At 38.3% G+C, this 25,940-nt stretch overlaps 2 protein-coding genes across 4 annotated transcripts; one reads left to right on the top strand and one right to left on the bottom strand.

Annotated features, from left to right (window-relative positions):
* Positions 1-1,570: 1,570 nt before the first annotated feature.
* LOC104211685 (protein FAR1-RELATED SEQUENCE 4-like) lies at positions 1,571-25,391 on the bottom strand. Of its 3 annotated transcripts, XM_070171889.1 has the most exons (4): positions 24,939-25,391; positions 10,515-11,675; positions 9,525-10,266; positions 8,888-9,441 (listed from the first exon to the last, which is right to left on the bottom strand). In XM_070171889.1, exons 2-4 carry the CDS (start codon positions 10,703-10,705, stop codon positions 8,980-8,982), a joined length of 1,395 nt encoding a protein of 464 aa, XP_070027990.1. In that variant the 5' UTR covers positions 10,706-11,675; positions 24,939-25,391; the 3' UTR covers positions 8,888-8,979. The 3 variants fall into 3 exon arrangements, 2 of the variants coding, with proteins under 2 accessions (XP_070027990.1, XP_070027991.1); XR_011406740.1 differs by lacking the exons at positions 8,888-9,441; positions 9,525-10,266; positions 10,515-11,675 and adding exons at positions 1,571-1,805; positions 13,775-13,842; XM_070171890.1 differs by lacking the exon at positions 10,515-11,675.
* On the top strand, positions 4,335-5,722 carry LOC138888993 (uncharacterized). Its single transcript, XM_070171572.1, has 5 exons — positions 4,335-4,416; positions 4,510-4,608; positions 5,075-5,185; positions 5,268-5,492; positions 5,587-5,722. Exons 3-5 carry the CDS (start codon positions 5,095-5,097, stop codon positions 5,619-5,621), a joined length of 351 nt encoding a protein of 116 aa, XP_070027673.1. The 5' UTR covers positions 4,335-4,416; positions 4,510-4,608; positions 5,075-5,094; the 3' UTR covers positions 5,622-5,722.
* Positions 25,392-25,940: the final 549 nt, after the last annotated feature.

Below are 25,940 nucleotides of genomic sequence, written 5' to 3'. Positions count from 1 at the left end.
GGTTGTGAAACATTACAAGTATCAAAATTCTCATCCCATTGAGAACATAATTACGTATCCAACCTCCGAAATTAAAACTAGATCTCAATTAAAGAATTTGTGTGCTTTTGATGCTTTCGTATCTCTTATTGAACCTAAAAATGTTGCTGAGGCTTTGCAAGATGCAGACTAGGTGAATGCAATGCAAGATGAACTCAATCAATTTGAAAGAAGTCAAGTTTGGCATCTGGTTCCAAGTCCCAAGGACAGATCAGTAATTGTCACTAAATGGGTCTTCAGAACAAACTTGATGAAGATAGAACTGTTACAAGGAATAAGGCATGGTTAGTGGTTCAAGGTTACAGCCAGGAGGAAGGCATAGACTATGATGAGACCTTTGCTCCAGTTTCAAGATTGGAAGCAATAAGACTCCTCATAGCTTTTGTAGCACACATGAAATTTAATCTTCATCAGATGAATGTCAAAAGTGCTTTCCTAAATGACTACCTAAAGGAATAAGTGTTTGTCAAACAACCTCCAGGGTTTGAGAGCAAGGAGTGTCTTAAACACGTATACAAATTAGACAAGGCTCTCTATGGACTCAAACAGGCTCCTAGAGCATGGTATGAACGACTGTCCAAATTCCTGCTTGAACATGGCTACAAGAGAGGTAAAATTGACAGCACTCTATTTTTAAGAGAAAAAAGGTAAGGACCTTCTTGTAGTACAAATATATGTCAATAAGATAATTTTTGGGGAAACAACTGAAAAATTAAGTAAGGAATTTGCAAAACTTATGGGGAGTAAATTTGAAATGAGTATGATGGGTAAGCTTAATTTCTTCTTAGGCTTGCAAATTAAATAAAACTCAAATAGAACCATGATCCATCAACAGAAATATGCAAAAGAGTTGATTAAGAAGTTTAAAATAGAAGAATCAAAAGAAATAGACACTCCTATTGCAATAACCACAAAATTAGACATAGATGAACTTGACTCATCTGTTGATCAGAAGTTGCATAGGGGTATGATTGGTTCACTTTTGTATCTTACTGCTAACAGATCTGACATTGTTTTCAGTGTATGGCTTTGTGCTCGATTTCAAGAAAATTCAAAGGAATCCCACTTGATTGCTGTCAAGAGAAAATAACGAGGTATGTTTTCTACACTCTGCACAATTAGAAATATTGATATTTAATTCATGAGCAGAGTCCTACCCATGTTCAAAATCATCACAAAAACCTATCCCTCTAAAGTTTGAACCAGTTTCGTCTCTCATAGAATCCTCACCACATAAAATGCCTAGAATCTAGGGAAGCTTAACCGCTTATTCAACCCGAAGTTTCAGGTTGAGTCGACTTCTATCTGACTACAAAAAGCTGTTGTTGGTCATTAATTAAGCCTCTCTATTTAAAATCCCATCATCACAATCACTGCCTATCACGACCCCAAATACCAGTCGTGATGGCGCATATCACATTACTAGGCAAGCCAACCAATCGATGAATCACAACCCTTTTTCCTTTAACAATAAGCAATTTTTTAACATAGTTTTTAAATACCCAATTTCATTATAAATGTTTAAAGTAACAGGAAATATGCGGAAGTCAAATACAGGAAACTACACAACCCCATAATCTGGTGTCACGAGTCTAGAGCCTCTAAATATACAAATCTGATTGTCTAATACATAACAAGTCTAAAATACGGGAAAACAAGGATAAGAGGAAGAAAGCAGGGCTACGGATGCCAAGCAGCTACCTTGCAGTCTCCGAAAAACTCTGAAAATGCGGAAGACCCTTACTCTGCTGCTCAGGCACCTAGATCTGCACACAAGGTGCATGGAGTAACATGAGTACGCCAACTCGGCAAGTAACTAAAGTAAATAAGGTCGGAAAGTAGTGACGAACAATTAAAAATCATATAACTGAAGAAAACAACAGGATAACAGGTCAACTTCACAGTTTAAAACCAGTTTCGTCGTAAAATCATCAAATTTCAGTTTAAACACTTGAAATCGTATACTTAGCAATTTTTTCAACAGAAGCTTATTTTAAAAGAAGAGTGAAATCAGTAAAAATATTATAACTGGGCCCCTCGGTCAAGGTATCACTCAGAAAATGGCCTCTCAGTCACTCATGACTCAACTCTCGTCACTCAATACTCGCTCTCAACACTCAAGCTCATTAATATCTCATAGTAATAGAAATCATAGTAACCACTGGTAAAAATGGCGTGTAGTAGCCACTAAATAAGGGTGTATTTAATTTTTATCCACTATTTAAAATGCTTATAAAAAATAGCCACTACTAAGGGGGAAAAGACACAATTACCCTTTCTCTATTTCTTGTATAATCCCAAAATCGACGAAAACCCTTATTTTCATTCGTTCAGAGTTCAGACGAGAGCGGTTAACCCTCTATTTCCGTGTTCTGCGCTTCTTCATTTTCCTCGCATGGAAACTGCAATCTCAGTTAAACTTCTACTCCTTCATCTTCTCCGTCATCTTCTGTCAATCGCGACTGGTAATATGTTTTTTTTTATGCATTTTCGTTTTTCTTTATGTGTAAGTTGGTTCAATGCCGTGTGAAGTATGTGTGAAATTTCAAAAAATTAGCATTATATGTTGATTCAGTGTAGTATATTTTGTGTGATTCTGTTTTTGATAAATTTTTAGTGTGTGAAATTTGAAATGTGTTTGTGGTTGATCCAATATATTTGATTATGTAGGTATATTTCATAAAAATAGTCATAGAAATTCATAAGCTTACTGTGATTATGAATTTTCAGTTAACTGTGTTCATTAAATGTAAGGAAGAAACGACTTTAAATTTTGTAGTTGGAATTCAAAGTTAAGGACTGATTGTCCTTAACTTTTGTACATGAAAATTGAAGTTAAGGACTAAGTGTCCTTAACTTTGGATGTTGAAAGTATAAGTTAATGACTGTATTTCCTTAATCTTTGCACTTACAATTTAAATTAAGGACTGATTGTCCTTAACTTTTGCACATGAAACTTGAAGTTAAGGACTAAGTGTCATTAACTTTGGATGTTGAAAGTATAAGTTAAGGACTGTATTTCCTTAACCTTTGCACTTACAATTTAAAGTTAAGGACTTATTGTCCTTAACTTTTGCACATGAAACTTGAAGTTAAGGACTAAGTGTCCTTAACTTTGGAAGTTGAAAGTATAAGTTAAGGACTGTATTTCTTTAACGTTTGCACTTAAAATTTAAAGTTAAGGATTGTATTTACTTAACTTTTAAACTTGAAATTTTAAGTTAAGTCCTAATCTTTGTTTGTTTTTCCTTCTTTTCTAGTGTTATAATGGAAGGCGATCATTTGTTTGATTTTGACGATTGACGTAATTTTCTGGTATATTGGAAAGGAGATTTTCAATATAAGGAAACAATTAAAAGTTTTCTGTCGAATAGCCAATGGAAGAAATTGAGGGAAAGTATTTTTGGCAACTTCTTCAGATTACAAAGTGTGAAGTTCTCGGGTAAACTTATGCACTGTGTATTGCTTTCTGAAATTGTTAGTAATGAACCTGATTCGATGACCTTCAAGGTATTTGACCGCGATATTAAGTTTACTCGTGATGCATTCCATATTATTACTGGTTTGAAGTCTTATTCGTCGCTTGACATGAAAGGTTTAAATGAGAAAGAGAATAGGCTTTTAAGAGTCTATTTCCCTGGAAAGCACAAAATTGAGTTGGCTGATTTGTATAGTTTTAATTCTAGTCGCCCACATGGTACAACTTCATCATTTGCTGGCAGTGATGATGATGCTTTGAAGTTGGCAATACTCTATTTTGTTGAGTCGGTTTTGATGGGCAAGAGGAAAAATAGGAATGTGTCGGAGCAAATAATGAAAATTGTTGACGATGATGCACTTTGCGCTTCCTTCAACTGGGGCTCTCTTGCTTATGAGACGCTATTAAAATCATTGAAGAGTTGCTTGAAATCAAATGAGAATGATGTTGAGAAGGAGAAAGAGAAAGAAAAAAATATTGATAGCTACACTTTAGTTGGCTTTCCTTTTGCGTTTTGTGTCTGGATTATGGAAGTACTTCCTATTTTCCAAGAGAAACAATTTGTGAACTTCAAAGAAGCTGGTTATCCTCGAATGTTATGTTATTCTGAAATGAAGTCTCCACAATTTGATGCTCTTTGTAGAAAATATTTCCATAATGAAAAAGTAAGTTAATGTAATTACTATCTCTTTTTTTGTTTATTTGTTTTAGTTATGTATACTTATGTTTAGTTTTTTTTTATATAATAGGTGTTTAAGTTGATTGAGGTGCCACCCTTTATTCCCGTGGAAGAAGAAGATACAGAGCATCTTTGTGTGGAGGAGCCAGTTTCACAAGATCAAGGCTCAAGGTCTTCTTCCACACAATTTGACGAAGGCGTACTTAAGGAAATTGTTAGAGTATGTGTTTCTGCCTTTGAATAGTATTAGTTTTTTATTTGATTATTTCTTGCTTACGAACACCTTTTTTTTATATTATGTTTTTTGATTCAGAGATTATCAGAGAGTTTTAAGAAGGATTTGCAAGCAGAAGTTACCAGAGTTAATCAGAAAATTGTTGTATCAGAAAAAAAGATTGAGAATGAAATCAAGGTAATTTCAGTTAGTCCAACTTTAGGATTTTGTGTCCTTAAATTTTGAACTTGGAATTGAAAGATAAGGACTTCTTGTCCTTAACTTTTGAACTTTGAAATGAAACTTAAGGACATCATGTCCTTAAGTTTTGAACTTGGAATTCAAAGTTAAGGACTTCTTGTCCTTAACTTTTGAACTTGGAGTTCAAACTTAAGGATTGCATGTCCTTAAGTTTTGAACTTTGAGTTCAAACTTAAGGACTGTCTGTCTTTAAGTTTTAAACCTGTCCTTCTCTTTGTAACTTAGTTGCTTTCTCAGGATTTAAAGAAAACTCTAGGATCAAAGCTTGATACTTTGATGAACATGTTTGGGAAAGCTGATCAGATGAACACAGATAGAGAATCTAGTGTTCCAATTAGAAAATATGGAGTTGATGATCATTGTCGTGCTACTGAGCCTACTGGCATATTCAACCAAGATGCAGGTGGTGTTGAATGTGATGATATGGATGTGCATGCAGAGGGTCAGTATGAAAGAGAATTTAGAGATGCACATCTAGATGATGAAACTGAAAATGTTACTGATATTGGGAAAGGTTAGGTATAGATTTTGATTTTTTTTTCGTTGAAATGTATATTCAATAGATTAATACATATAAACTATGCATGTGCATGCAGAAGTTGAAGATTTAGGAGATTGTCAAGAGCAGGAGAATCAACAAGAGAAAGGAGTGCCAGAGAAAATTTGTAGAGTTTGTGGATTGCAATCACAGGAGGATTTAACAAGTCCATTGGGGGCAAGTGTCAGCGAGATTGTATGCAAATGCTTAGAAGGAACGTATGATCTCTCTACACCGCTGTCATACAAAAAAAAATTTGGAGTTCAAACTTGTTCCAGTCAAGGTTAGATAAAATTTTCATTATATATTGTATCTTTATTTTAGTGCATTATTAGAATGGGTATTAATTGCAAATGTTACAGTATTTTTTGAAGCAGCAAGCGAAGAAGCTGGAGTGCAGTATCAAGAGTAAACTGGACTACAATCTCAAGACATAAGCAGAAGTGAGATTGGTTCCAAATCTATAGATGCAACATGTGATGATGCTGATATAGCTGGAATGATCTTGGATATTGCAAATGGTTAGGCAGTGCTTTTTTAATTTTATATATGTTTGTTTTAATTAAAGATTATTAACATGTTAGCTCTTGTAAATATTTTTGCAGAATCTTGTCAACAAGCATCTAAAAAGATCATGGTGAACAACTGCAAGATAAAGAAAATGTGGAATTGCAAGAAAAAGAAAATACTGCACGCAATATCATAGCTGAGTTGTTTCTTGAAAAAACACAAGAAGGTACTGCGGAGAAGACAGGTACTGATTGTGCCCTAATTATTATATGTACAATTGAAATTTTGTCTCTTCATTTGACCTGTTGCAGAAAACTAATATGAATATGTATATATATATATATATAGTGTCGCCAGTAGAGGAAAACAAAGAGGACACCAATGATGACGATCTTAACCAATATACAAGGAAAAGAAAGAGAGACAGTATTGGTTATGATGGTCCGTCATTTTCTCTTTTTACTCCTACTCCTCCAAGTACACAAATGGACATTGATACGACTTTGACTATGGAGGGTGAAGGAAATGTTGAAGAAGAACTTGGTCGAGGTAAAAGGAACAAGAAGTTAAGCTGGCAGTTGAAATCTCCTTTTGATAAGGAAGGAAAATCAGTAAGTTCCAAGGCAGACAATCAAAATACTCCGAAGAGTTCAGGTTGGATAAAATCAACCTATACTCGTAGGTGTATTTTTCATTATGCCACAGAAGATGAAAAATTAGTGAAGAAATTCATTGTGTGGTTGGGCAAGGAGAAAAGGAGAGGTCGCAAAAAAGAGTAAGTCTCTTAATGTGTTTCACTACATCCTTAACTTCTGTGATTGTAAGACTAATTTTAGGACTAACTGTCCTTAACTTATAGATTCAAGTTTAAAACTTAAGGACTTCTTGTCCTTAAGATTTGAACCTGGAATTCAAAGTTAAGGACAGAAAGTCCTTAAGTTCTAAACTTTAATCTATAAGTTAAGGACCAAGTGTCCTTAGCTTTTGAATTTGATACTCAAACTTAAGGACTGCATGTCCTTAGCTTATGAATTTTGAATTCAAACTTAAGGACAGACAGTCCTTAAGTTTTAAACTTGAATCTATAAGTTAAGGACCAATTCTCCTTAGCTTTTGAACTTCTAATTCATATTTAAGGACTGTCTGTCATTAATTTTTCCAGCATGAAAGGCTAAGTTCAGGATTAAATTCTAACTTGACATTTTCAAAATTTTCAGGGGACAAATTGATTTATATGCTGATGATAATAGTGTGAGGAAAAAATCATACAAATTGTATCATCAAAAAATCAGTAGCAAAATATTTTTCCTTGAGCTTTCAGATAGCAAATTTGTTCTTGATGATAAGGTTAGATAATTCACAAGGCATTTATTTTTTCTATTATTAATTTATCATTTTTTCATTATTTTATAACTGATTTGTTATTGATTTGTTTTATTTTTTGCCTTTTTATGAAGCATATTGACATTGCACTCTATTATCTGAGAAAGAAGGAATGCTACCACCCTCGCGATCATCCTTTTCGATGCACAACTACTGATGTTCTTTTTGATAATTATATGGCACTTGTGTATAAAGATTTCAGTGAAGATGCTAGTGATGAGTTTTGGTGTGCTGGTGATAATCAGTTATTTCTGACACCATATGTGTGGGGGGACAGCCGAGATGTGGAATTGCATGGACTGAGGTTGACAAAATCTTTTTTCCATGTCGGCTTCCTTCAGAAGATGATAAAGTTGTGACACACTTTCTGTTGGGAGTATTGGACTTGAATCAGAAAAATATTGATGTATATGATTCCATATACAGTGAGTCATATGAAGCAGGAATGAATTACATGCAAATGTATGCACGAATGATCCCCCATTTGCTAAAGTTCTCACAGTTTGACAAAAATCACAAGTCTTTTAGGAATGATTGTCTTCAACAAATTTGATATACAGTGGCAAAGATCATCACACCAAACTGGATCGTACGTGTTGTTATTTGTTATATTATTTATATGTACTTAAGATTTATTGTTTAATTCACTGCATATCTTACATTTCTCTTAGGACTGATTGTGGTGCATTCCTGGTCAAATTTGCCGAGTTGCTGATGATGGGAAAGGACGTGCAACAATTCCAACCCGAAGACATAAAAGACTTTCGAAAAGAACTTGCTGCAAATCTTTGGGCACATGGTGAATGAAAAAGAAATTCTGGTTATGATACTCCACCAGAAAATGTTGGTGATGATTATGAGAGTGAAAATGAAACATTCTGTCCAAAGGAGTTGTAAAGAAATTGTGGTATTATTTTGTATAAAATTGTTGTAAAGGTGACATCTGAATTCTGCTAGTTTAGGATAGTTCTGAAATATTCTATAAATTTGTGAAAAGGCACTTATATTTTGTTTTATTGACATAGCGTAATTTTTTGTAACAGCTATGCAAAATTACAATTTCAAAAGTTATGTCAAGGCATTTTGTTATTTATTTCGTTGTTTCTCTCAACTGTTGATTTGTCTAGAGTTTGTTAGTATTTGTTCATAACTAAGTGTAAGTGAACTTCAAATTCAAAGTTAAGGACCAAATGTCCTTAACTTTTGAACTTGAAATTCAAAGTTAAGGACCGACAGTCCTTAAGTTTTGAACATGAGACTATAACTTAAGGACCTCATGTCCTTAACTTTTGAACTTATATTTCAAACTTAAGGACTCCTGTAGTTAATGACAAACAGTCCTCAAGTTTTTAACATGGGACTATAACTTAAGGACCTTATGTCCTTAACTTTTGAACTTGAAATTCAAAGTTAAGGATAGATAGTCCTTAAGTTTTTAACATGGGACTATAACTTAAGGACCTCATGTCCTTAACTTTTGAACATGAAATTCAAAGTTAAGGACAGACAGTCCTTACATTTTTAACATGGGACTATAACTTAAGGACCTCATGTCCTTAACGTTTGAACTTAAAATTCAAAGTTAAGGACAGATAGTCCTTAAGTTTTTAACATGGGACTATAACGTAAGGACATCATGTCCTTAACTTTTGAACTTGAAATTCAATGTTAAGGACAGACAATCCATAAGTTTTCAAAATTGCAAGTTGAACTTACTGACTCCTGTTAATAACTTTTAATTGTTGAACTCAAAAGAAATTAAAAGAACGTAACAAGATATAAATATTGAAAATCTAGGCATCCGCTCAAATTAGAATAATAATGAATACAATCTATAGCAAAAACTTAAAAGAGTCGATAAACATAAGTGTATATTTCTACTCTTCTCTATGCTTTCTTGAAAATGGATGGAGTGCCGGAGAATATATACAAGCTGTTCTATTATGACCAATTCTTCTGCAACGACCACATTTGAATGTTATTTTTGATGGCTCGGTAGCAGGAATATGCCTTTTCTTTTGCCTTCTACCTGGTGGCACTTTGAAATCTGGAGGTTTAACAATTTGTGACTTAACACTCTCTGGTACAATCCAAGAATCAGTATGTCCTACAGGATGTATTTGTCTTTCATATGTTTTCAGCCAAGATTCCTTTAAGTACCAGTGCGAGCAAAAGTCGGACTTCTTGATGTTTCTCTTCTCGATAACTGCAATTGCATGTATGCATGACAATTCATCAAGTTGAAATTGAAAACAATCACATGTTCTTTTGTTTAAGTCTACCAAGAAAGTTATTCCTTCTTCTTCAACTCTAGAACGCCATGAATCAACAGGGAAGACCTTCAATGTTGAAAAATTATAAGTGAGTACATTATGTTAAAAAATGTTAAAATCATAATATAAACATAAAACATAATACTTACGTTCAAAGTAAATGCTAAATCTATTCTTTTCTTCAATTCCTCCTCTACCCAACAAGAAACATCATAAAATGTTCCTTCTGCTTTATTTCTTCTTTCATAAAACCAATCTTGTAGCTTCACTTGAATGAAATCCATCATTCTTAGTATAGGCAGCTCCTTTGCTTCTAATAGCAATGAATTCAACTCAACTATGCTTGTTGTGAGCATGTCATATCTTCGTCGTGGACTACAAGAACGTGCCCATCTTTCCGGTGGTTCTTCCATCAAGTAGTCATAAGTTTTCTTATCTACATTTGCAATATCTGACATGTATATGTCAAATTCTTTACGCTTGTATACTCTTGCAGCACTTTGGAAAAGTTTTATGACCTCACTTTTCACCTTTCTTCGCTTTAGGTTCTGCTCCAAATGATAGATGCAAATCCCATGATGGCTTTCAGGATATACCTTTACAATGCCATTTGCAATAGCTTGATGCCTGTCTGATAAAAAAATCAAATTCTCACGGCTCCCAATTGCATTGCGAAGCTGACTAAAGTACCACTCATAGGAATTGTTGTTTTCAGATTCTGCTATTCCAAAGGCTAATGGGAAAATTTGGTTATTTGCATCTTTTGAAACTGAAATCATTAAAACACCACGATATTTTGACTTCAAAAAAGTTGCATCAACAGCAATCACTGGTCTACAATGATTCCAACCAGCTATCGATGATCCATATGCGTAAAACATATAAAGAAACCTGAAAATACAATATAAAACAAGGTTAAAATACTTGAAGTTTAGGACAGTCAGTCCTTAAGTAACATTTACAAGTTATAAAGTTAAGGACATGTTGTCCTTAACTTTTATTTCAAAGTTCAAAACTTAAGGACTGGAAGTCCTTAACTTTTAATTACAAGTTCAAAACTTAAGGATAGACAGTCCTCAACTTCTGGTTACAACTCAAAAGTTAACAAGGCTAAAGACAGCATGTCCTAAATTGTTTACCTGTTGTTGTCGTCTATCTTTATGTTAGTATAAGTTCCCGGGTTTTTACTTGTCATCATATACAAGTATGAACACAATAATTCATAATTTTCTTCGGGACTTCCTCTTATTAAAGCGGAAGCATGTTGAATAGCACGCCACGCCTTGTGATATCCAATGTCTAGTCCATGCAATTTTTGCATCTCTGCCATGACAAAAGCTGGTGTAACTTCAAATCTTGGGTCCCGAAGATTATCGATAATGTAACCACTAATCAACTTTGAAGTAGCATGCCTTTGATCTGCTTTCCTAGTGTTAACAGAGCAGTCATGCTTTTTCTCAAGCTTTACTATCTTGAATAATGTTGAGTCTTTAATTCTGAAAGCACGCACACACCAACGACACCTATCATCATTGCATGTCAACGAATATCTTGTTGAGCTTGATATAACAACTTTGAATTCAAAATGTCATTTGATTGCTATATTGGAAAAACAGTTAATTATGCTCTTCTTCTTGTCAAATACTTATCCGACTTTTATTTTCTCCAAAGAAGCATTTTCTCTTAATATCGTAGTTGGGGATTCTTTTTGTTTCAAATTTGATCTTCGTCTAGTTATTTGAGTGCAGGTTTTGTCAGCAACTACTTCGATTACCGGTGCACTCTCTAAGACTTGAATACCCAAAGCTTGTTCGTTGTCAATCTCTATAATGTTTTGTCCTTCTACTTGAATAGAATCAAATGTTTGATGCACCTCTTCATTTAATGGTTGAGCTTCAACCATATCTACTTCAACTATCTGTTGGCATCGCTCTTGATTGTCATGTTGAGTTTTTGTGTTGGCATGTTCATTGCTTGTTGATGCAAAAACTCTTTCCGAAATATCAACTATGAAACGACAGCTCTTGAAGAGTGAATGAGTTTTTAGCAACTCTATACATGTGTGAAGATCTAAATCTTTGGATACAAGCATTCCTTTGCTTGTTCCAAGGTTGATATCAAACCATATCACTATTTCAAACTTTTCTCTATCAAATTCAATAAGCTCAAAAATCTGTTTAACGAAATCTTCAAACTGAATTGGCTCAGGTGCTAGGAAAAGCTTTGTTTGATGATCAAGATATTTATAATCTTCAGTCCATCTACCATTAAAAGCAACTATTATGCATATTGTTTCCATCCTACAAGTCAATAGAATGGGAAACAAAGGACATACGTTATAAAGCAATCCTTGTAGAATTAAGAACAAGTGTATTGTAAGTGCAAGACCAAGATAAGGACTGTCTGTCCTTAACATTTAAACATGGAATTAAAAGTTAAGTCCTTAACTTTTGAACAAGAAATTAAAACTTAAGGACTGTCTGTCCTTAACTTTTGAACCAGAAATTAAAACTTAAGGATTGCATGTCCTTAACTTTTGAACCAGAAATTAAAAGCTAAGGACTGCATGTCCTTTAAAATTTAAACATATAATTAAAGTTAAAGACTGTCAGTCCTTAAGTTTTAAACATGGAATTAAAAGTTAAGGACTGTCAGTCCTTAACTTTTGAACCAGAAATTAAAAGCTAAGGACTGTCTGTCCTTTAACATTTAAACATGTAATTAAAGTTAAGGACTGTCAGTCCTTAACATTTAAATATGGAATTAAAAGTTAAGGACTGTCAGTTCTTAACATTTAAACATGGAATTAAAAGTTAGAAATTAAAAGCTAAGGATTGTCTGTCCTTTAACATTTAAACATGTAATTAAAGTTAAGGACTGTCAGTCCTTAACATTTAAACATGGAATTAAAAAATTAAGGACTGTCAGTCCTTAACTTTTGAACCAGAAATTAAAAGCTAAGGACTGCCTGTCTTTTAACATTTAAACATGGAATTAAAAGTTAAGGACTGCTAGTCCTTAACATTTAAACATGTATTTAAAAGTTAAGGACTGTCAGTCCTTAACATTTGAACCAGAAATTAAAACATACAATTTGAAACTCAAGCTACAGGACTTTGTATACAGAAGAACAACAACAAAGTGAAGGACATTTTGTCCTTAAGTTTTTTTATTCAATTTGCAAAATGAGGCCAGTAGAATCAAAGTTAAGGACATAGTGTTCTTATTTTTTTGAATTCAATTTCCAAAATGAAGACACTATGTCCGGAATACAGAATTATCATAGGAGGCAATGTCTATAAATTTATCAATCCAGAAATTCAAAAAAAAATCAAATTCTTATCTAATATATAATCAAATCAATACAGATCTAAAAAAGTATAACTATAGCGAAATAAAAATCGATAGAAACACATGAAATTACAACTTACTGTTTATCTATGTCGTTTTTTTGGATTAGAATGCTGAATTTTTTATATCGGGAAGAGAAATGGTGGTTCGTCCTCAGTTGATCGCCGCTGTGGTAACTGCTGCTACTGCTCGCTTCTTCTCTTTGTGTAACTGCTGCTTGTGTTGATAGCGTAGGTATAAGTTATACCAGAAGGGTATTTTCGTCTAGTCAGGTATAAGTTTTTTAAAGGAGTGGCTAAAGTCTAAATACATTGAAAACAGTGACTTTAAAATAAAAGCCGCTGCTTTTAGTGGCTATTTGTGTCGTTCGCCCTAACCACTGTGGCGTGCAACCCGATCCGTCATTTATAGTCGACTACGCTCACTGGGGGTGTACAGACTCTGGAGGGGCTCCTACAGCCCAAACGTCATATCACTGCGGCGCGCAACCCGACCCAATACATATATTGCTGCGGCGTGCAGTCCGATCCAGTATATATATTGTTGCGGCGTACAGCCCGATCCATAATATATACATATAATATCATCACTATTAGGTTCTCAACCTCTCTCAGTCATTAACCTCACAACCTCTCGGGCACAACAATAGAAATTAGGGAACTCAGCCCCAACAGTCCTCACAGTTAGAAGTGGAGTGAGAAAACCAATTTTTAAACATTTTAACAGGTAAAACATGACTAAGGATATGCTTTCAACAAGTAAAGTGAGGAAAACAGTAAAAATGCCTCTAAGGGTCTCAACAGGTCGGCCCAAGGCCCCAAACATGGCATACAACCCATAATATAGTATCAACAGCTAAAGTACAGAATATCATAAGGTTCCAATTCAAACACGTGGCTTAATAGTCGCTACGGGACGGACCAAGTCACAATCCCTATCGGTGCACGCCCACACGCTCGTCACCTAGCATGTGCGTCACCGCATTTACCAAAACAAGTCAAATATCGGGGTTTGTACCCTCAGTTCCAGATTTACAATGGTTACTTACCTCAAACCGGTGAAAATACTACTCCACGACGTCTTTGCCCCTTGAATCGGCCTCCACTCGTGTCAAATCTATCCAAAATTAGAATCACAGCGTCAAAATATGCTAAGGGAACGAAGCCCAAGCGAAAACAATTAAATAATACCAAAAATCCTGAAATTACCAAAACCCGACCCCTGGGCCCACGTCTCGAAACTCGATAAAAATCACATCAACGAAATCCTTATCCTCCCACGAGTCTATACCTATCAAGAACACTGAAATCGGAGTCCAAATGACCCCTCAAATCCCCATTTAAATGTCTCTTAATCTTAAGCCCTAATCCCCAATTTTTTCTTCCTTAATCTCCACAAAAACCATGATTAAACAATGAAAAATGATCTTAAACCCAATTAATTAAGCCTAGTAAACTTACCCAACTGATATCCTTTGATTCCTCTTGAAATCATATGCTTTAGCCTCTTTCCCGTCTTCAAAAATGGAGTATTTTGCAAAAATTCGCGAAGAAAGCAATATATACCTTCTGGCCAGGGATTTTCGCATCTGCGGCTATATTTCTGCTTCTGCGGTACCGCATTTGCGGTTCTTCCTCCGCTTCTACAGAGATCACTTACTCACCTTAGTCCGCATCTGCGACATCGCAGATGCGGTCCTCTTACCCGCTTTTGCGGTTCCTGCTCCTCAAGCCATTTTCGCTCCTGCGATCAATTCCTCCGCTTATGCGGCACCACACATGCAGTCCCCAATCCGTAGATGCGGAAATACCAGAAGCAACTAATTCAGCAGCTGCAACAAAGTCCAAACTTCTCTGTTAACCATCCGAAATCACCCCGAGGCCCCCGGAACCTCAACCAAAAGCACAAACATATCCTAATGCCTTATTCAAACTTGTGCCAATCTTCAAAACATCTCGAACAACATTGAATCAAGCTAAACACATCAGATTCAAGCCAAATTTTCTAAAATCTTCCGAATTATGATTTTGATAAAAAATGCAACCAAACCACGTCCGAATGACCTAAATTTTGCACGCACATCCTAAATGACTCAACGGAACTACTGCAACTCTCGGAATTCCATTCTGACCCCTATATAAAAATCTCGCCTATCAACCGGAAATTGTCAAAATATAAACTTCGCCAATTCAAGCCTAAATCTACTCCAAACCTTCAAAACTCATTCCGATCACGCTCCTAAGTCATAAATCACCTCCCGAAGCTAACTGAACCATCGAAACTTACATCCGAGCACTCTAACACATAGGTCAACATCCGGTTGACTTTTCCAACTTAAGCTTTCTTAAAAGAGACTAAGTGTCTCAAACCTTACCAAAATAATTCCGAATTCGATCCGACCAACCCGATATCACAAACACGAATAACAAAGCATAAAGAAGTAGAAATGGGGGAAACATAGCGATAACTCATGAGCCGACTGGCCGGGTCATCATATCCTCCCCAACTTAAACAAACGTTCGTCCTCGAACGAGTCAAGAAACATACATGAAGCCTTAAACAGGTGAGGATATCTGCTCCGCATCTCCCGCTCGGTCTCCCAGGTAGCCTCCTCCACGGGCCGACCTCTCCACTTGCTTTTCACTAAAACTATATCCTTTGACCTCAACTTTTGAACCTGATGACCCAAAATAGCTACTGGCTCCACATCATAAGTCAAATCATCATCCAACTGAACCATGCTGAAATCCAAAACATGAGACGGATCCCCAATATACTTCTGGAGCATAGAAACATGAAATACTGGATGCACACTCGACAAGCTGGGTGGCAAAACAAGCTCATAAACCACCTCCCCAATCCTCTGAAGCACCCCAAAAGGCCCAATAAACCGAGGACTCAGTTTCCCTTTCTTCCAAAATCTCATAACACCCTTCATGGGTGAAACCTTCAACAAAACCTTCTCGCCAACCATGTAGGACACATCCCGAACCTTCCTATCAGCATAGCTCTTCTGCCTCGACTGCACTATACGAAGACTCTCCTGAATTACCTTCACCTTTTCTAAAGCATCCTACACCAAGTCTGTCCCCAATAGCCTAGCCTCACCGGGCTCAAACCAACCAACTGGAAAGCCTCATATGGAGCCATCTGAATACTCGACTAGTAGCTGTTGTTATAAGAAAACTCTGCAAGCGGTAGAAACTGATCCCATGACCCTCCGAAATCAATGACACAAGCATGCAACATGTCCTCCAATATCTAGAGAGTACGCTCGGACTGCCCGTCCGTCTGAGGGTGAAAAGTTGTGCTCAACTCAACCTGAGTACGTAACTCTTGCTGCACAAACCTCTAAAACTGTAAAGTAAACTGAGTGCCCCTACCTGAAATGATGGAAATTGGGACACCATGCAAACGAACAATCTCCCGGATATAGATCTCTGCCAACCGCTCTGAAGAATAGGTAGTACACACAGAAATGAAGTGCGCGAACTTGGTCAGCCGATCCACAATCACCCAAATAGCATCAAACTTCCTCAAAGTCCGTGGAAGTCCAACAACAAAGTCCATAGTGATCCTCTACCACTTCCACTCGGGAATATCCATCCGCTGAAGCAAGCCACCTGGTCTCTGATGCTTATATTTCACATGCTGACAATTGAGACACCAAACTACAAATCCCACAATGTCTTTCTTCATTCTTCTCCACCAATAATGCTGTCTCAGATCCTGATACATCTGAGTGGCACCCGGATGAATGGAATACCGCGAGCTATGGGCCTCCTCCATAATCAATTCCCGAAGCCCATCCATATTAGGCACACAAATCCGACCTTGCATCCTCAACACCCCATCATCACCTATAGTCACATCCCTGACATCATCGTGCTGAACTCTATCCTTAAGGACAAGCAAATGCGGATCATCATATTGGTGCTCTCTGATGCGATCATATAAGAAAGACCGAGAAACCACACAAGCCAATACCCCACTGAGCTCCGAAATATCTAATCTCAGGAACCGATTGGTCAAGGCCTGAACATCAACTGCAAGAGGTCTCTCCCCAACTGGAATATATGCCAAACTCCCCATATCAATGCCTTTCGGCTTAAAGCATCGGCCACCACATTAGCCTTTCCCGAATGGTACAATATAGTGATATCATAATCCTTAAGCAACTCAAACCATCTCCACTGCCTCAAATTAAGATCCTTCTGTTTGAACAAGTGCTGGAGGCTACGATGATCAGTACACACCTCACAAGACACACCATACAAGTAATGTCTCCAAATCTTCAACGCGTGAACTATGATAGCCAACTCCAAATCATGAACAGGGTAGTTTTTCTCATGGGGCTTCAACTGTCGAGAAGCATAAGCAATAACTCTATCCTCCTGCATCAATACACAACCAATCCTAACTCTCGAAGCATCACAATACATGGTATATAAACCTGAAGCTGATGGCAAAACCAACACTGAAGCTGTGGTCAAAGTTGTCTTGAGCTTCTGAAAGCTCTCCTTACACTTATCCGACCATACAAATGAAACACCCTTCTTAGTCAACTTGGTCAAGGGCGATGCGATAGATGAGAATCCCTGCACAAAACGGCGATAATAACTCGCCAAACCAAGAAAGCTGTGAATCTCTATGGCTGAGGACGGTCTGGGCCAACTCTGAACCACCTCTATCTTCTTCGGGTCAACCTGAATACCCTCACTGGACACTACGTGCCCCAAGAAAGCCACTGAACTGAGCCAAAACTCACACTTGGAGAATTTTGCATAAAGCTTCTCCTCCCTCAATCTCTGCAACACAACTCTCAAATGCTCCGCGTGCTCCTCCTGACTACGCGAGTACACCAGAATATCATCAATGAAGACTATGACAAACGAATCGAGATAGGGCAGGAACACGTTGTTCATCAAATGCATGAATGCTTCGGGGGCATTGGTCAGCCCAAAAGACATCACCAAGAACTCATAATGACCATATCGGGTCCTGAAAGTTGTCTTAAAATATTCAAGTCCCTGATCTCCAACTGGTGATAACCCGAACGGAGATCAATCTTGGAGAACACTCTCGCTCATTGAAGCTGGTCGAATAAATCATCAATGTGAGGCAAAGGATACTTCTTAATTGTTACTTTGTTCAATTGCCTATAATCAATGCACATCCTCATAGTGCCATCCTTCTTCTTCACAAATAAAACCGACGCACCCCAAGATGACACACTAGGCCGAATGAACCCTTTATCAAGGAGATCCTGAAGTTGTTCTTCTAATTCCTTCAACTCCGTTGGTGCCATATGATACGGCAAAATAGAAATGGGTTGAGTGCCCGACACCAGGTCAATACCAACATCAATGTCCATGTCCGGTGGCATGCCTGACAGGTTTGCAGGAAACACATCGGAAAAATCCCTCACAACTGGAATAGAATCAATACTAGGAGTCTCAACATCGACATCCCTAACAATGGCTAGATACGAAAGACATCCTTTCCTAACCATACGTTGAACCTTCAAGAATGAGATCACTCGACTGGGAACATAGTCAGTCAAACCTTGCCATTCAATTCGTGGCGCACCCGGTATAGCCAATGTGACTGTCTTGGCATGAAAGTCCAGAATAGCACGACACGGAGATAATCAGTCCATGCCCAAAATGATATCGAAATATACCCACAGTAATAAAAGATCCACTCTGGTCTCCAGACCCCCAATAGTCATCACACACGACCAGTACACACGGTCTACAACAACAGTATCGCCCACTAGAGTAGATACATGAACAGGTGAAACAAGAGACTCACGGGGCGTATCCAGATAATGGGCAAAGTATGATGACACATAAGAAAAGGTGGAACCAGGATCAAATAATACGGAGGCATCTCTGTGGCAGACTGAAACAATATCTGAAATCACTGTATCTGAAGCAGCAACATTTGTTTTACCTGGGAGGGCATAGAAACGAGCCTGACCACCACCTGATCGACCTCCCCCTCTAGGGCGACCCCTGGCTGACTGACCTTCACCCCTAGCTGGCTGGGCAGATGGTGAAGTAACTGGAGCAGAAGTCGAGGGCTGACCCCTCTGTTGAGACTGACCATCATGAAGACAAGGACACTGCCTCCTTATATGCCCAAACTCTTCGCACTCATAACAACTCCCCAGTGCTGGAGATGGGGACTGAAGGGAACCCTTGGCACCAGAATGACCAGTAGAAAGGCCTGGCATGGAAGAACCCTGCACAGATGGAGCACGGGACGAACTCTAGGCTGGGAGGGCACTGAGTGATGAGTGGCCCTGATGAGAACTGTGAGAACCATGACCCGATGATGACCCACGATAACCTGGGCAAGCTGAATGAGCCTATTTGAATGGGCGGCCTCTGCCCTGCTGGAACTGACCCCTCGAAGGAGCACCACTAAAGCTACTAGATCCCCAAGGGCTCTTGGCCTCCCTCTCCTCTCGCTCCTGGCGACGAACCGACTCAATCTCACCGGCGATATCAACAACCTCCTCAAAAGTAGCATCTGTCACCCTCTCCCTAGTCATGAGAATCTGAAGCTGATATGTGAGACCATCAACAAACCTCATAGTCCTCTCTCGATCTGTGGGAACCAACCAGACCGCATAACGAGCTAACTCAGAGAACCGCATCTCATACTGTGTCACAGTCATCTCTCCTTGACGCAACTGCTCGAACTGCCTGCGCAGCTCCTCTCGGCGAGACTGTGGCACATACTTCTCCAGAAAGAGAACGGAGAACTGCTGCCAAGTAAGGGGCGCTGCACCAAAAGGCCTACGCTTCTCATACGCCTCCCACCAAGTGAAGGTAGCCCAAAAAACTGAAAGGTGGTAAAAGCTACACCACTGGTCTCTAGGATCCCCGTTGTATGAAGCATCCTGTGGCACTTATCCAAGAACCCCTGGGCATCCTCGCCCTCTGCACCGCTAAAAGTCGGAGGCATGAGTCTACCAAACCTCTCTAGTCGACGCTGCTCGTCGTCCGGCATAACTGGTACCACAAACTCCTGAACTGATGCAATCGCTGGGCTGGAGGTGCCCCCGGTGTCTGGAGTACCTGCACAACCTACTCAGAAGTGCGAGAAACGAGAGTCTGGGTGCCTCCCCCGACCTGAGATGTAGTTGCGGCTATAGTAACTGAAACCGCCTGAGCCAAACTGGTACACATTGATAAGATCTGAGCTAAAGCCTCCTGAAGGCCTGGAATCACAATGGGCACAGTTGGTTCCTAAGCTGGTGCTGCCCTAGCATTTACAACTGGGACCTGATCCTGAATTGGGGCAACTGGTGGGTCTGCAGGTGCTGCCCTAGTTGCTTTGCCCCTACCACGGCCTCGATCGCGTCCTCGACCTCTGGTGACCCCAACTGGTGGAACTGGTGGTCGTCCACCCTGCTCAATAGCACGTGTCCTCACCATCTGTGAGAGAATGGAATAACAGAAGTTTAGTATTCGGATCAACAAGTTCGCACGACAAGAATTTCAAGAATATGAAGAATTTTCCTAAAGGTTCTGCAGCCTCTCAAGGATAACTACAGATATCTCCGTACTGATCCGTGAGACTCTACTAAACCGGCTCATGACTCGCGAGACATATGTAACCTAAGCACTGATACCAACTTGTCACGGGCCCAAATACCAGTCGTGATGGCGCCTATCAGATTACTAGGCAAGCCAATCAATCAATGAATCACAACCCCTTTTCCTTTAACAATAAGCCATTTTCTAACACAGTTTTTAAATACCCAATTTCATTATAAACGCTTAAAGCAACAGGAAATATGCGGAAGTCAAATAACAGGAAACTACACAGCCCCATAATCTGGTGTCACGAGTCTAGAGCCTCTAAATATACAAATCTGACTGTCTAATACATAACAAGTCTAAAATGCAGGAAAAGAAGGATAAGAGGAAGAAAGCAAGGTTGCGGACGCCATGCAGCTATCTTGCAGTCTCCGACAAACTCTGAAAATGCTGAGGACCCTCACTCTGCCGCTCGGGCACCTGGATCTGCACACAAGGTGCAGGGAGTATGTCAGTACGCCAACTCACTAAGTAACTAAAGTAAATAAGGTTTGAAATCACTTACTGACCTTAGTCCGCATCTACGGTCCCCTACCCGCATCTGCGACATCGCAAATGCGGTCCACTTACCCGCTTCTGCGGTTCCTGCTCCTCGAGCCATTTTCTCTTTTGCGATCAATTCCTCCGCTTATGTGGTGCCACACCTGCGGTCCCCAATCCGCAAGTGTGGAAATACTAGAAGCAACAAATTCAGTAGCTGCAACAAAGTCCAAACTTCTCCGTTAACCATCTGAAATCATCCCGAGGGCCCCAAGACCTCAACCAAAAGCACAAACATATCCTAATACCTTATTCAAACTTGTACCAATCTTCAAAACATCTCGAACAACATCGAATCAACCTAAACACATCGGATTCAAGCCAAATTTTCTAAAATCTTCCGAATTCCGCTTTTGATCAAAAACCCAACCAAACCACGTCCGAATGACCTGAAAGTTTGCACGCACATCCCAAATTACTCAACAAAACTATTGCAACTCTCGGAATTCCATTCCAACCCCTATATAAAAATCTCACCTACCAACCGGAAATCGCCAAAATATCAACTTCGCCAATTCAAGCCTAAATCTACTCCGAACCTCCGAAACTCATTCTGATCACGCTCCTAAGTCATAAATCACCTCTCGAAGCTAACCGAACCATCGAAACTCACATCCAAGCCCTCTAACACATAAGTCAACATCCTGTTGACTTTTCCAACTTAAGCTTCCTTAAAAGAGATTAAGTGTCTCAAACCTTACCAAAATCATTCCGGATTCGATCCGACCAACCCGATACCACAAAACACGAACAACAAAGCATAAAGAAGCAGAAATGGGGGATACGGAGTGGTAACTCATGAGACGACTAGCCGGGTCGTCACACTACCACTTTCATAATTCTCTAAAACCATCGAATTTCTTCTGCACTCTATTCTTCTCTCTTCCAAAACCCCAATTCACAAATTCTCTTCTAGAATTAGCAAGATGACTAATCCCCAAGATAACTCAGGCACTCCTCCACAACCCACCCCATCTGATTCATCCACCCCTCCTCCACCTAGCACAACCCTTCAACCTAGGAGAAGGCGAGTAAAAATGCTTGCCCGCAAAACGGTGGCAACTGGTGCTCTTTCAAAGAGATTAAACGAGAAATTAAAGGCAAGCCAAGCCCAAGATTCTGAGAACTCAGACGATTCGTTCAAATCTACGAGTAAGGGGGGTAGGAACTGGGTCTTCTGACTCTGAGAAGGCTCAAAACTCCCTTTCTTAGGTACGTTCTGCTTTGGTTTAGAATTTAGACAATAGGTTTGTTCTAGTTGGGTCTGTTAGGAATGTGTAATTGCCTGAGTCAAGAAGGAGAGGTGATAAAAATAAAAGAGAAAAAGAAAAGGAGAGTGAGGGTGAGGGTGTGCGTAGTGATGTGAGGGGAAAAGGGAAAGAAGTGGCTGGTTCTTCACCCACTTCTAAATTGGTGGTACCAGCTATCTGTGGTGTTGAACATGCAACTGTAGAAGAAAGTAGCAAGAAGACAGGGGGAAGTGGTTCAGGGGAGACTGTTGAAGGGTTGGTTAATCTAAGTGCACATGCAGATGAACCTGGTTCATCTATTGAGGAGACCCTAACAGACCTTCTGAAGAAAGTAGGTGCTAGTTATGATCCAAAGAAAAGGAGAACCTCAATGCCAAAAGCCCCAGCACTGCAAAATCTTCTAAGAAAAGAAAGACTTCTTCTCCAAAAACTGCTGAGATTTCTTTACCAAAAAGAAGGGCCACACGAAGCATGATGAAGCAGAGTGAGAGTAAGTTACAAAAGGTTATGGCAGAAAAGAAGAAGAAAGGATGGATAAAGGAAAAGCTAAGGTTGCAGAGCCCTATGAGGCTGTTGATGTTGAGGAGATGGAGCAGGTCCATCAGGAGGAACACACAACTGTGGAGGTTCAGACCCCCAAGCCCAAAAAGACCAAGACTTCTTTCAAGAAGTCTTCATCTGTGTCTAAGGCTGTTGATCCTTCATTGGCCAAGAGGACAAGGTCTGTAGTGAAAAACAAACGGGATAGAATTGTTGAGGATGAAGAATAGAGTGGTGAAGAAGAGAGTGAGTCTGATGGTGAACAAGACAAGCTAGCCAAGTTTGACAAAAGAAACATTTTGAAGGGTAGATTGTTGAAAGACTTGATGGAATTAGGAATGGTTTGATTGGTGGATGCACTAGCTGCTCAGGGCTGGAAGGACATGGTCCTTCAGATGGATGAAAGGCTATCCAGGAATAAGATCATTGAATTCATGGCAAATGCAGAGGTCAAGGAAGGCGACTCTTGAAATCCATTCTGAAGGGTATGATGACTACACAAGGCAAAGATGGCCATGTCCGGACTCCCTTCCAATTGTCCATGCTATCACACCTCCTTTCTACCACCCGAAAGAGGGTATATAAGGGAGTTTTGACAATTGAAGTAACATAAATCGAAATTGAATTATTTTATTTATTTCAGAGTCGCCACTTGGAATAATTTTATGGTGTCCCAAGTCACCGGTTTATTTTAAATCCCAAATCGAGAAGAATTTTGACTTTATTTAAAAGTCTGCGAAACCAGAAATTCTATGTAAGGAATTATGTTAACTCGGAAGAAGGTGTTAGATATTCCCGGATTCCGTGGTTCGAGCACGGTCGCTTAAACTATTAATAATTGGCCTAAATATCTGATTTATTACATATTTTAAACCTATTGTGCATTTTTTAACTTTTATAACCGCTTTTATTTATTTAAACTATTTTTAGGATTTACGGAATTATTTCTTGAATAAGTTACGATTGTCGTACACTTGTTGTTTTGGGACACATCACAAACCGCACTACATGATATGCACCCGCAATTTGCGACATGTTTATTTATTATTGTTCGAAGTTGTTATGATCGGGTCACATGAAATGCACACCCGAATTTAAGAAATTAGGCATCGTAACTATGTCAGGGAACCATACCCATAATCATGATGGTTTATTAATCGTGCCTAAAGCATGCTACGATTGTTCATGATTAATTGGAGCTTAATTGGTATTCTCCTCAAATGTTGACAGAAGATTAAAGCACTGTGATTCTCTACATTTTAAGGATTCCCTATTTTTTAAAACAAGTATATGTTGAGGATTCTTCAAGCGCTCCACAAGATTATGCAAAGTCTCCATGTTACTTTCTCCTCCAAATCCCGCAATGGTTATTTTCAAACATTTATTTAAGTTTTGTGAATCCATATAACAAGCTCCTAATATTTCCAGTTCATACAAAAGCCACTATCAGACAGTTGCCATGCATAAGGAATATCACAAGGCATAGTAGATTAACAAAAGACATAGTAGAAAATGTTTTACCAGACCTAATAGAGTTGCACATGTCAAGAAAGAGAAAAATTCAGTAGGTAAACAACTAAAAGAGGTAAAGAAAACCTAAAATAATTGAAAAGAGAAGAAGATATCGGACAATAAAGCTTCTCGCGAATGGACCCTTCCCACATGATCTCATGAAAATGTAAAGTTCATACCGGAATCTGAAAGTCCTAAGGAAAAGGGGAAAAAAAGCTAAAAGAAAGAGCATAACTTGATACATGAGACCAGACTTGCTAGTGTAGCATAGAGAGCGCAAGATTGAGAATAACAGTCACAGGGAAGGAGAAAGAGCAGTTCTTCACACATTGAATGGGACTAACATTACTACGAATCTACTTAAACGAGTGAAGGAGAGATTATCATTTAATGATATGAATCTTAGTTGCAGAATTCCTGAACCTCCAAAGTTTGTTCTTTTCCACTACTATCTTATTTTAAGTTCTAACTCTAATCCATAAGGAGATGTGAAATTAACTAATTTACGGATAAAATACATATCTAATCATGAAGGATATAATTATAATCCGTGTTAATCAACAACTACCGAGCCACTAATTTTTCAACCCAGCTGATTATGCAAGTTTCATACCAAAAAAAAAAAATGAAAACAGATAGGGTTCTAATAGCAATAACAGATGAAATCGAATTCGACCATAGCTTAAAAAAATGAGCTAGACAATAAACACAATTCCATATCATAGTAAATCTGAACATAGCTTAAAGGAATACATACCTAATAGCAGGGAAATTGTAGAAAAAAACAACCCAAATAAAGGCTGGAATTGAACACGGAATTCAACAGCTCAAGAACAACATACTCAACTTCAATTTCGGATTCAAACCAAACTCGAAATTCAACGAAATGACAAAGAAAGATTCCTTGAATCAACAAGAACAAACCATAACATTTTCTGCTTTTTCGAACTGTTTGAATGCAAAATCAATCTAAATCTCTACCCTTTTTTGTTTTGGATTTTAGGACCTCAGATTTGGGTTCGAGCTCCCTCTATAAAAATTCTGTCCGACTCCTATTCTTGTCCGTGTTCTCTGTTCTTTGAGTGTGTGCTATCAGATGAGTGAGATGAGGAAGGAGAGGGGGTTCTGTGGTGTTTTGAGAAATGAAAATGAATAAGAAAACCCAGGGAAGGTGCGCCGTTCTTTTTTTTGGAGAGGGTCTTATGATTTTTGTCTTAGCTCTGTCTGTATATATTAGAGTGCAGTAGGAGGGTTTTAATAAAGGGGAATGAGCATTTGAGTAGTGGACTGAGATTGTATGGGCTTTGGTAATTTGGGATTTTTGGGTTTCAAATTAAATTTTGGGCTTCAAATTAAGCTTGCCCAAATGAAATTAGAAGACAAAATCTACTTCTTTTCTTTTTCTTTTGATTTCAAAAATCTAATTGAATTAATTAAACAAGCTAAATAAAATCCTAATTTAGGCTCTAACTTATTATTTTGTAAAATTAATCTTACTTATTTTTACTAATCTAACACTAATTAATTTAAAACTAAAGCTAAAATGTGGACATGACTATTGTAGTAATATTTTTATAATTTTGTTTAATAAAATTAATTCTTACATGCAAATTGAACCTAAGATGGCATCTTGATTTCACTGCTGTTGCTGCTGTTTCTGCTTGCTGAGCTCCTTATTACACCAAAATAAAAAATAAAAAACTAAACTAGCTAAGTCTATCAACTACGAGTTACAAGATTTCTATCTATAAACCTTCTA

This window comes from Nicotiana sylvestris, chromosome 4 (assembly GCF_000393655.2).
Source record: "Nicotiana sylvestris chromosome 4, ASM39365v2, whole genome shotgun sequence".
Lineage (NCBI taxonomy): Eukaryota > Viridiplantae > Streptophyta > Magnoliopsida > Solanales > Solanaceae > Nicotiana > Nicotiana sylvestris.
This window is presented reverse-complemented; position numbering and strand designations above follow the sequence as displayed.